Source organism: Brassica napus, chromosome A7, assembly GCF_020379485.1.
Source record: "Brassica napus cultivar Da-Ae chromosome A7, Da-Ae, whole genome shotgun sequence".
Taxonomy (NCBI): domain Eukaryota; kingdom Viridiplantae; phylum Streptophyta; class Magnoliopsida; order Brassicales; family Brassicaceae; genus Brassica; species Brassica napus.
The window spans coordinates 16,501,832-16,516,760 of NC_063440.1; the positions used below are offsets into that span (position 1 = coordinate 16,501,832).

A 14,929-nucleotide genomic window follows, 5' to 3' on the forward strand; every position below is an offset into this window, starting at 1 on the left:
CTGCCACTGAGCAGAGTAAGCTGCTTACTGAAATGTAAAATCAGTTTGATAAATGATTGCATCAGTCCAAAGATCTTAACTTTCAAAGGCTTGGTAAAGTCGTATGGACAAATTCGTTAAATATCTTATTTGGGTATTTGTTTTGGTTCACTTGAGTTGTTATAACCTTTAAAAAGATTGTTCCATTAGATTTGATAAATTAATGGATAGATGTAGACTTGGCAAAATATTAAGTAGCGCAAAGGTACAATGTTGGTCCAATAACAACCATATACTAAAACCCAAACCCCCACAGAGGAAAGCAAAAGAGATCTTCAATTAAGATAGAAAATAGAAACAAATGTAAAATATGACTGATAAGACTAACAGAGAGACACAAGAGAGAATCTTCTATTCATAACAACCTACTAGATATTACTAATATCTTCCTTGCATTACACCAAATAACCAACAACAACAACAAACAAACAAAAACTAGGAAGATTGGGTCTTTTCTTCTACCAATTCCAAATATCTGCTCTAACATTTCTTGATTTTAATTCAGGATTGTCCAGAAGCAGAGCTTGATGAGCAAAGATTCTTGTCATTGTTTGATCCATTAGGGTTCTTCTTAGTTTTGGAGAGTTTCTGTTTGAGTTGAAACAAAAGCTGTTGGTTCTCTTGATTCAGAAGCTCAGCTTTCTTCCGTAGCCTCTCATTCTCTCTCATTATGTAACAGTTCTCCACGTATAGCTTCGAGTTTAGCCTCTCCATTGCTGGCTTTCTTTCTTCAAGAAACCAAAAAAAAATTATTGTAAAGATAAGACAAAAGAGAGTAACAATAATAAAATCAAAGCTAGCCTGTGTTATGATTATTGTTCATATTAAATCATTACATCACACATGGGTTGTGCAGCTTCACACGTCGGATGTGAGCTACACTAGGGAAGATTTTTCGTCGCATTTATTTTGTTTTCGTCCAAAAATGTTAATTTCTTCTTCTTTTAAAGAAAACAATGATCAAAGAGAGAAGAGCATGATTATAAATTGGTATGGATGATAAAAACAAGTGATCATGATGATATGCAGTAATTATAAATGTCTTCACTTCGCTGCTTTTATTTGTATTGAAAGAAAGTAATGATTATTTTTGAAACGCAACCAAGAGAGAAAACACACAGAGCAAGCTACAAAACAAAGATCATATGATCATATAAATACAATTTAGAACAAAATAAATAAAATCAGTTTTGAAGTATCACAACGAGAACAAAGAGAAGAAAACAAATGTGTTAAAAAGAAGAATAAAGAAATCTGACTTTTTTTTTGTTCTTTCGATTGCCTCTGATTCAAAAAACAAGATATAGATTAGAACTTTCCATCAGTTAGGGAAATAAAAAGATAAAAAAAACTTTAAATGAGAAGAGGAAACAACTGATTTGTCGTCATGTTGCTTGCTTCTAGGTATGATGTTACTACATAGTTTCTCGACTTAACGTATATGTTCGCAAAAGGAACAGAAACCGAGCAAGAATGTAAAACAGAACAACAAAGAAGAGGCTGAGTAGAAGAAACTAAGCAAAGAAAAGTAGAATAGAGTAACGAAGAAGATAACAGAGCATATAGAGAAGAACCCATCTTGTGGTACAGCTTCTGGGAAGGTTGGTAAATCTTCTAGAAGATGCTAAGACCATTGGCTTACTCTATTTTTTACTCTAAAATAGAGTAACTCTATAATAGAGTTTGAGTTTGCTCCAATGGTACTCTATTTTAGAGTAGAAAATAAAGTGATGAACAAAGAAAAAACAAATTGAGTAAACCTATTTTTCACTCTATTATAAAGTGAGAAATAGAATACTATTGGAGTATTTTTTACTCTAAACTCTATTTTAAAGTGAAAAATAGAGTGGGGTTAGAAATGCTCTAAAGAGAGAAATAGAGAAAAGGTTATACCTTCTGGGAAGGAGTGTTGAGACGCAGAGTAAACGAAAAGAGAGAGAGAGAAAGAGAGACAAACTGTGTGTATGGAAGGCAGAGGGACAAAGAGAACAAAGGGAGACACTGTCTGTTATATAGATCCCCAAAAGCTAGAGAGAGAAGGCTCTTTATCTCTCTTCTGACACAACAATCATACATTTGCGTTGTGTCTATGCATAGATGGCGGACTCGAGGAGAGAAGATGTGTGCATATTGCGTCATGTGAATGATTATTAAGAGAAGAGAGAGTGGGTTTCTTGCTTGGCTTACTTTTCTTTCGAAATTGATCTCCAGGGATATTTTCTAGTTGCAAAAAATCCTTCCCCCAAGCCCTCTTCATCGTATACATCCTCCAAACCGTAGGAAAATTCGTTAAAAGGGAACTAGTCCCAAGAGTACTTTTTGTAATAAAAGGCTAATTTAGTAGAGAAGGCCATCGACCTCTAAAGATTTGCAATGATGTTAAATATTGGTTCTAACCATCATCCTTCCTTCATTATTCGATTTTCAAACGTTTTGAAACATTTTTATTTTTATTTTATTTCTCGGTTTGCTCAAAAATTGGTATACTTATTAATACTACATTCAACCATGGTTTAAGTTTTAAATTTCTTAGGAATACAAAATCATTTATGTACAAGAATAATGACAACGAGTGTTTGGAATTTGGAGCTCCAGAACTTAGAAAAAATAGTCATGGATAATGGATTAGAAGTGTAGTATAACGTGAAACATCATATAAACAGTAAGGTACTTATTCTTATTCTATAACTCGTTCGTTTGCCCATAACTGTAAGAAGGAAAGTAATGACTACAAATTTAACGTTTGTAAACGGGACTACATATTCTTGTATTATCATCTTCTACGGCTTCTTTTAAACTTTTTCATGGAATAAATTAAAAAAAAAAAAAATTTAGAATAAATTATTATGTTGATCTTTAGAAGTTAAACTGAACCGAAACAAGTTAAAACTGAACTGAATCATAAAATGGACACTGATATACTGGTATCGTTTTAAATGTTTTCGGGTTGATAACAAACAATTCGTTTTAGGTAATTGGATAGTTTACACGTACGTGTTATTGATTAGAGATGTATAGCGACGATTTTAAGAGGCCGTGATGTAAAGATATGTCGCTATAATAGGCTATGAGATGATTTCTCAATGTTAGTTACAAACTGGCAAGTGCCAGTTTTCCTACATACAGTTTGTTGGTCCACAACGAAAGACTAGAAGTTTAAAGGGTTCAATTTATGGTATTGTTACATACAAAATTGAACCAGTCCGCCGCTGATCAAGGCTATATAACAATATAAAAAATCATCGTTGTATAACCAATTGAAAGTCCATAAGCATATTAGCGACATATCTTTTCGACAGATCATCTTTTTCTTCCTCGTTTTACCTCTAGCCACAGACTGCAAGCTATCGTATAGAACTCTGTGGTGTGCCAGATTATTGGACTTCAACCCGCGAATAAACCGAATTGACAGCATCGGTTGGGTACAATCCCACCTATCGAGTCGCGTAAAATTACCTCCAAAAAACGCAACCGACTGTGTGAATAAGACCAAAGCACGAAAAAAAGTAAACAATAATTTTGAGTCTTTAGAAAAATTAATACGACATATGTTAGACGGAAGGGAGTTTACGGGCCAAGTGAACGCAAATAAATGATCTATTAACCATGGCCGGTCGGAATGTTACCGCGTGGATGGATCACCTAGTTAACATTAAAGCGTAAAGACAAATTATTGTCGCTCTTACGAGTACACATTCCTACAACTTAGATAATTTAAATCCTAAACGGTTTGCGTACATAATTTCCCCATCAAACTGATCAATTACTTTAGAGGTTTTATTACAAATGTAGTATAAGGTTAATTGGACCGTCCAAATGTTTCGTTTTGAAAAAATCTAATAATTAGAAACGAGTGGTAGATTAGATCCCAAGTTGACCTAAAGAAGAGATCCCAAGTGGCTCTTTATTGTATCAACACGGTACGTTTTTCCTTTTCGACTAATCCACACGGTGTAAAGTTTGACTGACCCATCTAACGAGTTTTTATTTTTGCTTGACACTATCAACGATAAACAAATTTAGCTGAATTTTTTTCTTCTTAATCTCATTTAATATTCTACAATCAAGTTAAATAGAATTAATTATATGAATATTATTTGACAAGGTAAATACATTATTTTAACAGTTCTGAGAAATATAATCATTTTAGGCTGTCTTTTTTTAACAGTTCCTGTATTTACTCTACTTTAGTTACTTATCATTTTTTTAGCAACTTTTAATTATTACTTATCATTCATATCCTTTTGCTGGTAAGAAAAAAAGAGAGGTAATTAACTGCTTCTGTAACATTAAATTAAAATAGTATATTAGTATATGTATCAAACAAGTGACACCACCATGCCGACATTTAATCACTAGTATAAAATTTGATCGTGGTTTAGTGGGTTACGTGTATAAATATTCGATTTTTCAGCAGCGTCGTCTCTCTGTTTCCATCCTCTCTCTCTTTCTTCTCCCTTCCCGATTTCATCGTTAATTGGTAAAGAAAAAAAAAAGTCAGTGAATCATCATCTCTCTTCTTCTTCTCCTTATCTCAAGAACAGGTAAACATAACCTCTCTCCTCCTCTCCTTATTTCTCTCACCTCTTCTCTGTCTTCTCCCTCTTTTATAAACTTCCCATCTCATTCTTTTTCCTTTTCATCTCTGTTTGGTTGCCGAGAAAGCGGAGGAAAATTTTCTTCGCTTTTTATTACCGATCTTTCTGTTTTTTTTCTTTTGTTCTGTTTCTCTCGGTGACCAGATTCCTGTTCGTGTCTTGTTCTTTCTTTTTAATTCTGCATATTCGTTACCTTTTTCTGAATCATTTTTTTTCTCTCTCCAGGTAAAGCCTCGAACTTTCTCTATGGCGGAAGAGCATCGATGCCAGACGCCGGAAGGCCACCGTCTCTGTGCTAACAACTGCGGCTTCCTCGGCAGCTCCGCCACCATGAATCTATGCTCCAACTGCTACGGCGATCTCTGCCTTAAGCAACAGCAAGCTTCCATGAAATCCACCGTCGAATCCTCTCTCTCCGCCGTATCTCCTCCGTCGTCAGAGATCGGCTCTATGCAATCCACCGTTGAATCCTCTCTCTCCGACGTATCTCCTCCATCACCGGAGACCATTTCCATCTCCTCTCCAATGATCCAGCCTCTCGTTCGAAACCCATCAGCTGAATTGGAGGTAACGGCGACGAAGACGGTGACTCCGCCGCCGGAGCAGCAGCAGAAACGGCCGAATCGGTGCACGACGTGTAGGAAACGGGTCGGGTTGACCGGGTTCAAGTGCCGGTGCGGGACGACTTTTTGCGGGGCTCACAGGTACCCGGAGGTCCATGGATGCACCTTCGATTTCAAATCGGCCGGTCGCGAAGAGATCGCCAAGGCGAACCCACTCGTCAAAGCGGCGAAGCTTCAGAAGATTTGATCGCCGCCGTTCGATGCGTTGACTTTTACATCATCGTTTGAACGCGTTTGTCCCCCAGAAATGGTGTTAGATTGATCTCAGCCGTTCATGATGTGTCATTATGTAAAAGATATGTACTACGAAGGACACGTGTCACGTGACGCTTTCCTCATCTTCCCAATTAATTTTCTTTTCCCCATAAAGAAATAAGATTATTCGCGTTGGCTTTTCTCTCCGGCAAAGTGTGTGGCTTTTGCGTGTACAAAATTATTTAGACAAAAAATATATAAGTTTTATTATAATTTTAAGTCTTTGAACTAAAATACGATAATCTTACAAAGCCTATAAATGATTATAGATTCTGACATTAGTGTGCTATGTGGATGGGGAATGTCTCATGCAAGGCTATATGATTCCACCTCCAGTGGGCATTAGGTTGGTAAGAATGTGTCACTGGTCAAAGAAAAGAAGGCTCTTAGCTTTAATTTTCTTTATATACTAATGGACAATCAAATTCTCAAATACATTAGGAACAATATTAACTAGTTGATAATCGCGCTCATGCGCGGAGCGCGGATTAAAATAATGTTTGCTTCGAAAATTCGTATCATACATTAGATTTTGTATATAGTATTGGACCTCAGATATAAGATTGCAAACTAAAAGGCCATAAATGTTGAAATGATGATTTTTCTTGAGTTACATATAATGAAAATTTGTTCATAGAAGAAAAAACATGATATATTATTCTCTTGTTAAAAATTAACACGACTTTGAAAGTCATTGGAGGCATCTGTGTATATTTCTATGTTGACTATAAATCATGCCATAAAGCTTAACCAACTTTTTCCCCAAGTAATATAGATTCTTCCTTTAAAAGATTATAGATTCATCGTATAATAATAGTTGCAATTAAGCACATATAGCAAGTTTCCTTTACAAAAGAATAAAAAAATCGTTTATTTTAGTATGGAATGAACTTTGGATTCCAACCAATTCGCTCGAGAACAGTAAATAGTAATCAACAAATTCTCCACCTTCATTTTATAGTGAACTCTCACATCAATACTAATTCACGTACATGAAACCTTCAAGTAATTCGGAATTTGGTGGTTCCGAATGATGCAAAAATTATAGAAAATATACCTTTGAATCAGCACAATATCATCGATAGAGATGGATGGCACTTCATCAAAAATAAAAAATATACGGTTAAATCTGGTTATCAGGTGGAGAAAATATATCCATATATAGAGAAGTCGCTTCCGATTAACGGTCTAGATGTGACTGTTCTTAAGTTTTTTTGCTGGAAAATAAAGTGTCACCCAAAATTAAGCATTTTTATGGTAAATAATATCATGATGTATCTTAGTAAAGGACAGTCTTCAGGCGAGAGGAATTCAAGGGAATACACAATGTTCACGATGTGGCGCAGAAGTGGAATCAATAAATCATGTGTTCTTTGAATGCCCCTGGCCGTCCAAGTTTGGGCTATTTCTCAGATTCCATCGAATATAACTGTATTTCCTACACAATCGATTTTTGCGAATATGGATCATCTGTTTTGGAGGGTGTCCCCGACAGAGGCTAGTCATCATTTTGCTTGGATTCTAGGGTACATTTGGAAAGGTCGAAATAATATAGTTTTCAGCAATATCAATACTGATCCCAGAGATATTCTGCAGTTGGGATGGAGGCTCAAAAAAATCTTTCACAACGGGTAGCCCAACATATGGAAGGAAACTCAGATATTTTACCTAACATTTCGGGTTGGTGATGCTTTACGGATGGGTCTTGGAAAGACAATGATCCTTTCTCAGAAAATGGTTGGTAAAGTACTTTAGAAGGTTTCGACGGACTGATGGGAGCAAGGAATACGAGAGCATGTCTCTCTCCTCTTCATTTCAGAGCTGGAAACCCTTATTTGGGCAATGGAAAATATGAAGAATTTAAAACAGTTTCATGTGGCAGTTGGAACATATTGTTCTCAATTGGTGAAAATAGTTTCAGAACCAGCGGAATGGCCAGCATTTACAACTTACCTAGAAGAGATTCAACATTTGAAGGAGAGTTTTAATCACTCGACGATTATCCATATATCAAGAATGCATAATACAAGAGCGGAGAGTCTGGCACGCAGTGCGAAAAAACAACCGTCTTTCGTCGTTCATATGGATTCTGAGTTACCAATGTGGTTTGCAGAGTCTTAATTGAGTCTGTTATGTTGATGACAAAAAAAAGAATAAGACAACAAATAACACCAGTAAATATCATATAGTATTGCCTTTGATGTATAATATATACTTAGATTATCTTATATGCAAAAATGTTGAAATGATCGGACTGGTTCAATATTTAGCTGGTTTATAAAATAACCGATGTTTTGGTATTCTCTGTTGAGATCTACATCTTGCACGTGGTGAAAAACATTTAAACACACATTGTTAATTAACAGAAAAAATTAACTGGACCATTTTGGTGGGGTCAGGACACTCGATTATAAAAAAAAAACTAACGATGTAATTTGTTATTCAGTTGTTATAAACTAAAAAATCACCATTTCAAAAAAAAACTTGACCCTACAAAGACATACATGCTTTAAACCAAGGGAAAAAAAATCCAATACTTACAAGAGAGGCCGACTTTTGTTTATAAACGATTATGGCCTTAGGATACACAACCCATTTGCTTAGATTTATTTTCTCTATTCATAATTATTAGGTGTGTAAATTAATATCTTAATTTAAAGCATAAATGAACGATTGTAAGTCAATTCATTAAAATAGTAAATCAATTCGTTAATAATCGAATCCAATATTAATGCATATATGTATATATATATGAATGTTAGGTATATAATTCAATTACTATAACTTTTTGGTAAGTTATTAATATTCATTTTCACAATTAATACATAATATATTTGAAATGGTATTGTTTGTCTAAACAATTATATTCACTTGATTCTCGAGTAATTATGATATATATTACATTATTTTAATGCATAATATTGCATAAATATTTATATTACATAATTGCAAAACAAATTAAAGATTTTATTGTTACAATATAAAAATTAAAAAATTAGTTTTGTAAATAACTATTGGGGTACATCTAGAACATTCATGTCTGTGCTTATCTTAAATAAAAAAAAATTGAACTAAAAGGGGACTTTGAACAATAAAACATTTCTAAACATAGAAAATGTTTTGCTATAAAAGAGAAATTATATAAATCTAATACGACGTCAGATTATTATATAGTGTTTAAAAAAGGATTGTGAATTATGAAAAAATATGAGGAGTTAATGTAAAACTAACTATATGATCAATGTAAATTATATGATTTGTTCCGTAAGCCACCACATATGGTAATTTTCATTTTCAAATTTTATAACATTCACATAGCATATTTATTTTAAATATTGAAAGTGACGAAAAACATATATACACTAATCTATTAATATATTAAATTGACACATATACATACAGTTGTGTCTAATATATAATAAACGTACATATATACTAATATCAATTTTTTTCCTTCAATATTATATACATAATAAAAAATGTTATGTGGGACAATGGTTAGGCTTTCTGAAATATATATCTAATATATAAAAAACGTAAATATAGACACCTAACAAATTTTCTTGAATAAATATTCTACATGATATATAACACGTTATGTTTCAAATGATTCGACTTTTCAAGTTTTTGATTAGTAAATTATTTATCCAAAGTATTCTATGTTTAACTATTCTTATAAATTGATTACATATCTATTATCGACCTAGCTAGTAATTTGATTAATTACTATATTCTAGGATCAAATATAACTAATGTTTTTATATAGTTGATAGTGATTTGATAAATATAAACATATATTTATGTTTTAACATCAGTTATATTATCGAACTATGTAAAACAATGTGTGATTGTTCCAATTAATAGAACATACATTGGTTCTATTATTAATAAACCAGTTTCAATCTTTGATGTTTTATGTCGATGGAAATAATTATTATGTTTTAGAAGTTATTGTATTGCATTCAATGAAAATGCATGTTATATTATTTTGAGCGGTCCACGCGATGGTAACGTTGTTGTTTTCCTAGTAACATAAGGAAAATTAAATAAGAGGTCCAAGGAAAGCTGTGAAAATGACACGTAAGCATGTTCCTAAGAGTTATCATTTAAAAAATTTTGGATTAATATATAGGGGATATGTATTATAAAAAATAAGATATGTATTTGGATATTTCCCTCCAGTTTTATAATATTGTATAAAAAATTGAATGGGTCTTTTGAAGAGAAATGAATTATGGAAGTATATGATTTGAAGTATTGATCGGGTCGTATATGATTTGAAATATACTGATGTGAACCTTTAACTAACCAATCCTACATATAAAAGGATGAGGGGAGTTCTTCATTGGTGCACAAAAATTAGTGAGTTCTTCATTGCTTGTGATAACTTATTATCATGAAACGATATGAGAATATTGCACGTATCCAACAATTAGATATTTATGTAGTATTTTGTAAAAAATGTTGAAAAGGTTTATAATATTTTCTTTCATATATAAAATTATGGTTTTGACTTTTGAGCTCTTAGAAATTACAAGTTTGTAACCAACCATTGTTACTAATATGTGATGGCTCTATATGTTAACAAGTTATGTTGAAACGTAATTCAATGTTCCAAATTCGAATTCGACACGCCTATGTTATGAGCTGTGAGCTAACCGAAATTTGAGATTATTTTACTAAGGACGACGCCAAATAAAGAAGAGAAGAGAAGAGTAATGTATGATGTTTTATGGTAAAAAGGGATTTAGAGTTCATTTCTAAAGCGATTAAGAATACAATGTGCTGATGACGACGTGCTTTCGAACCATACTTCATCCGCAATAACTGAGAAGTTGTCGTTGTTTCTATGCCACGACCAATGTGCTCGTTTCTTGTCTATAACTCTCAATCTTCCATGTCCAAAACTCGATTCACGGAATGCCGACAACGGTGAACGAGGGTTATGAAACCTGTAAATGTTTGGTTTATTCAGTTCACTTAGCGAATTTTTTAAAAGATACATAAACCATTGAACTGGGCAAAAAATATATATTAGATGAATAATGTGACATGACATACGTATAAGCCAGCCCTTCTCGATTGCCACCGTCACCGATGGTTATGTGCATTGGTCCACATGGGTCGGCCTTGTGGTTGTATACCGACCTCTTGCATCAGTCATAATTTGGAATCAATAGAGTAAGAAAATCTTGTTAGAAATAAGTATTTAGATGTACATAACTAAGTAACTAATCATTTAAAGTAACAAACAAATTCATTAGGTAAAAGTTTTTTTTTTCATTACGTAAAAGTTTATTTAACTTAAAACATGTGGCATGTCAATTGACAAATTCATTTGATTTAGCCGTTAAGTTTGCAGAATTATGTGATTTATAAATTTCGTTGCATTAGAATTGTATTTTTTTTTTTTTATAGAATTGTATTTTCAATTGAGGAAAAGGTTAACAAAGATGGTGCTTACGAAACGTTCGTAGGTATGAATGTGGCCGGCAAAAACAACGTCGGCTTGAGCACGATAAAGCAAACCCTCCATGGCCTTTCTCATTTTCTCCCCTTCACCTTCATGCGCCTTGTTTGTACTGTACCATGGCGTGTGCATCACCGCCACTAACCACGGCGTTCTTTTACGGTCAATCTCCTCGCACAAAAATAATAATCTAATTTCAAGAACTAAAGAAATAGTTGAAATATTTATTTTAATGAATATTATATCTGGAAACTCAAACCAATTTCCGGAATATGTATCAGTCATGTGAGTTTTGCTTGACTATTTGTAATGTTGTTAACAAATAGTGCGAACTTAATTAGACCCATATATATATGAAACATGTATTTTCCAAGTAATATATAATGTACAAGTTACCTTTCTTAAATCTTCACGGAGCCACCGGTACTGTTCAGAGTGGGAGTCATACTGGGTGTAAGAACCAATCATAACAATGTGGACACTGGCTGCATCAAAAGAGTAGTAAAGGTTGGAGTGAGAGAGACTTTCAGCGTGAGGCATAAGCCATCGGGCATTGTATGCTTTAAAGCTTATGTGTTCTTCAATGATCCGGGCAGACTCGATCTCGTGGTTTCCCTCTGTGACCATCCATGGGCGAGTACTAGCCAGGTTCTCCAGGAGACGGCCAAAAGAGTCCCATAGTGGCTGGTGGTTGTCTGCGTAGGAGAGGTCACCGGGAAGTAGGAAGACATCGAAGTCCCGTTTTGTAATCTGATCTAATGTTTTCACCGTCCACTCAGTTTGCCCAAGGTCACCTTCAATTTCAGAACAAAAACTTGTCTTGCGTAAGTACACTAGCTAGAAACCCGCTTCTTAAAATGCATGAACCAAAATCAAGCATATATAAAATAAAGATGTCAAAAATAGATCAATCTCTATCCAAGCTATCATTGATGGTGTGTTTCATGAGTTGAATTCAACTCAACAAATGTATTATCTATAATTCAAACGAGATAAATTATTTGAGGTCGTGGTTTGTCGTTTGTGTTATTGTTTGTTGCGTAACCACTTGTATTCAAGTGCACATAATGTATGGTGTTGAGAAAAAAAAATGAATTAAATTATTTAATACTGATACATCTCAAAATAGTTATGAATTAATATGTTTGATATGCAAATGATTTTTTTGTTACGATTGAGTTAACTAAACTAAACTAATGTAATGATTAATAGATTATCTATAATACATCTAAGTTAATGAGTAAAGTTACGATTATTGTATGAGGCAGCCATGCATTAGGAATCAAAATCATGCATGTAAATCATTGATTGTATGATCGTTGGAAACAAATCTCAACTCAACCACAATACTAAATATTGGAACCAAAGGCAATTCATGCACGTATAAATCCATTTCAAAACCCCTAGAAATATTTATAACCGGCGACTAAAAAGAAAAAAGTAAGTCTATGTTTAACTTTAAGCTTGGGATTTTGGCGTATACTTCAAACTCCAACGGGGAAGTTGTGGACATGTATAAAAAGTGGAATACAAGTAACGTCCTGCATGGTTTGCGTGTTATTGCATAAACATATATTGTCCAGTTTTAATTAATATCTTTTCATAAGCATAAAGTTTTAAATATATATGGTTACACATGGGAAAATTCCGGTAGGCTAATGTCGTATATTTTTTTTCTTCAAATTTGGTTGTCTTTTTAGGACTATATGGACCCATATATATTTGGTGAACGACAGTAAATCTTGTATATCTAATCCTATTTTTATTTCTTAATAAATAACTAAAATTAGCCAAACTAAGTTAGCCAGCTAGTGCATGACTGAACAAACCAACTTTATCATTTGGTTCCGAGTTATATAGTCAATTTTTAAACGTTTGCCGTCCTATCAAAGAACTTTGGCAGCTAAGATCATTTTTGTCAAAAACATGTTTAAAATGTAAAGGTACCATCTCTCGATGTAGCCTTGAACTTATATAGGAATTTAGACCTTCCGTTAAAAATAAATGACATGAAAATGAGATAGTGAAGAAAAGAGAGTTAATGAAGGGGCTACTTACCAGCAACGGCAAACTCGACTGGAAAAGTGGACGGAGGAGTTCTGAAAGAAAACTCTTTACCATGGCCACCGCAGCGGTAATAGTAAGTGGTGCTTGGCTGAAGAGGACCAATCTTGACATGGTGGATCTTGCCGGAGCTGTAGAAGAAGGATCTATAAGAAGTGGATTCTCCAATTGTTTTTCTGTCGTACTTTTTTGGGCTTTTACCGTACTCCACCATTGATGCAACGTTCATGTCGTCCGTTATGTATGTTACTCTCATGTGATCCTTACCCGCCAATGATACATGCACCTACATAATTTATAATCAAGATTAACTAATATGACTTAAATATATTTTTGTGTGTTAACAATCAATTGAACTGTGATAGATTAAATACATGATAAGATTGTTACAACAATACATTGTCTTATGGAGTACGCATCTCACACTCAGGGTAATGAAATTTTAACAGGAACTAAGACATTTAAATAGACCTGTTGAGGATAGAAGTTTGGATGGCCGTGAGAGACGATGAAGTCTGCACGAGGCGGTGGGCGGGTGTAATTCGAATCATGATTATATGCTTGAGATACAAACGGAGAGAGGAAGAAGATACTGAAGCTAAGAAAGAGATCAAAGATTTTCATCTTCTTTTCAAAGAGTTTAAGGTGAATATGACGGTGAACAAGATCTGATGAATTATTTAAATACTGACGAGATGTGGATGTCTCAAGTTTGTTTATACAACTCGTCAAGTCACTCATTTCGTTTTTCTTGTTTTTTTTTTCTTTCTTGTTAGAGTTTTGCTTGCAGCTTTCTTTTATCTTCTAATATTGTTTAGCAGTAATTAAAAAAAAAAAATCAAAGCCAATTTCTTTTTTTTTTTGAAAGAATGTTAAATTTTATTCAAATAAAAAAAAACTTTTTACAGAGTTTCCACTGCTTCATTTCTACAAATGTGAAAAAAACATAACTCTATAAATTGATAGCTATTTTGCTCCTCCATTAGCTTCATGTTTTCCTCCATCTCTTCTCCTTATCGAAGTGATTCTATTCCTTATCAATTTGTCAAGCTTTGCGATCAGACAGGAAGGAGGTTGAGAAGACTCGCCAACTCTTCTTCTATTTCTCTCCTGCCAAAGAGCATGAGCCACTGATTGAAAACAATATCTCAATAGAAAAGTCTTAACTCTTCCATTTGGATCATTCACTACACCTTGAATCACACTATTCCATTGATAAGACCTCCTATCTCCCGCAATATCCTTAATGATCCCATACCAGACTTCTTTTGAATAAGAGCACTCAAAAAATTTGTGATCTCTAGTTTCAGTCACTATTTTGCATAGCCAACAAGTAGATATAGCCTGAGGATTCCATCTCAATACTCTGTCCCCCGTTGCTAATCTATTATGAATAGCTATCCAAGCTAGAAAAGAAAACTTTGGAGTGGCACCCGGAAACCAAATTCCCTTGCTCCATGGAACTTTCTGCGACTGCTCCCTGATAAGATTCCAAGTTTGAGTTGTGCTGAAAACTTCTTTGAAATCCCCATTCTCCTACTTCCAAAGACAAACATTTTCCAACTGATTTAAACCTCTATTTTGTAGATCTATTACTTCTTCATCAATCAATTGAAGAGTAGGTACTCTATGTCTCTTTGCTCAGTATCTCTGAACAGCCCATTCAACCGTGGAATTTATAGGAATGCCCAAGTCCATGCTCCCTCTCTCCCCAGCTACTTCAATCAAAATTCCCAGAGATGACCATTTCGCATACCAGAAAGAAGATGTAGAACCACTATTTATCTCCACTCTATACATTTGCGCAGCTAAGGGTTTGAGCTTCAATAACTTTTTCCACATCCAAGATTCTAAGTATTATTCAAAGTTAATCAAAGCCA

At 34.0% G+C, this 14,929-nt stretch overlaps 3 protein-coding genes across 4 annotated transcripts; 1 reads left to right on the plus strand and 2 right to left on the minus strand.

Annotated features, from left to right (window-relative positions):
- Nucleotides 1-297: 297 nt before the first annotated feature.
- On the minus strand, nt 298-3,616 carry LOC125575585 (protein LITTLE ZIPPER 3-like). The gene is made up of 2 exons (XM_048736989.1): nt 1,933-3,616; nt 298-767 (listed from the first exon to the last, which is right to left on the minus strand). The coding sequence occupies exon 2, from the start codon at nt 751-753 to the stop codon at nt 541-543; it is 213 nt and encodes a 70-aa protein (XP_048592946.1). The 5' UTR covers nt 754-767; nt 1,933-3,616; the 3' UTR covers nt 298-540.
- A 749-nt stretch (nt 3,617-4,365) lies between these two features.
- On the plus strand, nt 4,366-5,661 carry LOC111203607 (zinc finger A20 and AN1 domain-containing stress-associated protein 6-like). Of its 2 annotated transcripts, none has more exons than XM_022697513.2 (2): nt 4,366-4,583; nt 4,863-5,661. In XM_022697513.2, exon 2 carries the CDS (start codon nt 4,884-4,886, stop codon nt 5,445-5,447), a length of 564 nt encoding a protein of 187 aa, XP_022553234.2. In that variant the 5' UTR covers nt 4,366-4,583; nt 4,863-4,883; the 3' UTR covers nt 5,448-5,661. The 2 variants fall into 2 exon arrangements, with proteins under 2 accessions (XP_022553234.2, XP_022553237.2); XM_022697516.2 differs by having other exon boundaries at nt 4,474-4,787.
- Nucleotides 5,662-9,992: 4,331 nt separating this feature from the next.
- On the minus strand, nt 9,993-13,733 carry LOC111208338 (purple acid phosphatase 21-like). Its single transcript, XM_048736987.1, has 6 exons — nt 13,521-13,733; nt 13,044-13,335; nt 11,382-11,779; nt 10,980-11,153; nt 10,577-10,665; nt 9,993-10,467 (listed from the first exon to the last, which is right to left on the minus strand). The coding sequence occupies exons 1-6, from the start codon at nt 13,671-13,673 to the stop codon at nt 10,263-10,265; spliced, it is 1,311 nt and encodes a 436-aa protein (XP_048592944.1). The 5' UTR covers nt 13,674-13,733; the 3' UTR covers nt 9,993-10,262.
- Nucleotides 13,734-14,929: the final 1,196 nt, after the last annotated feature.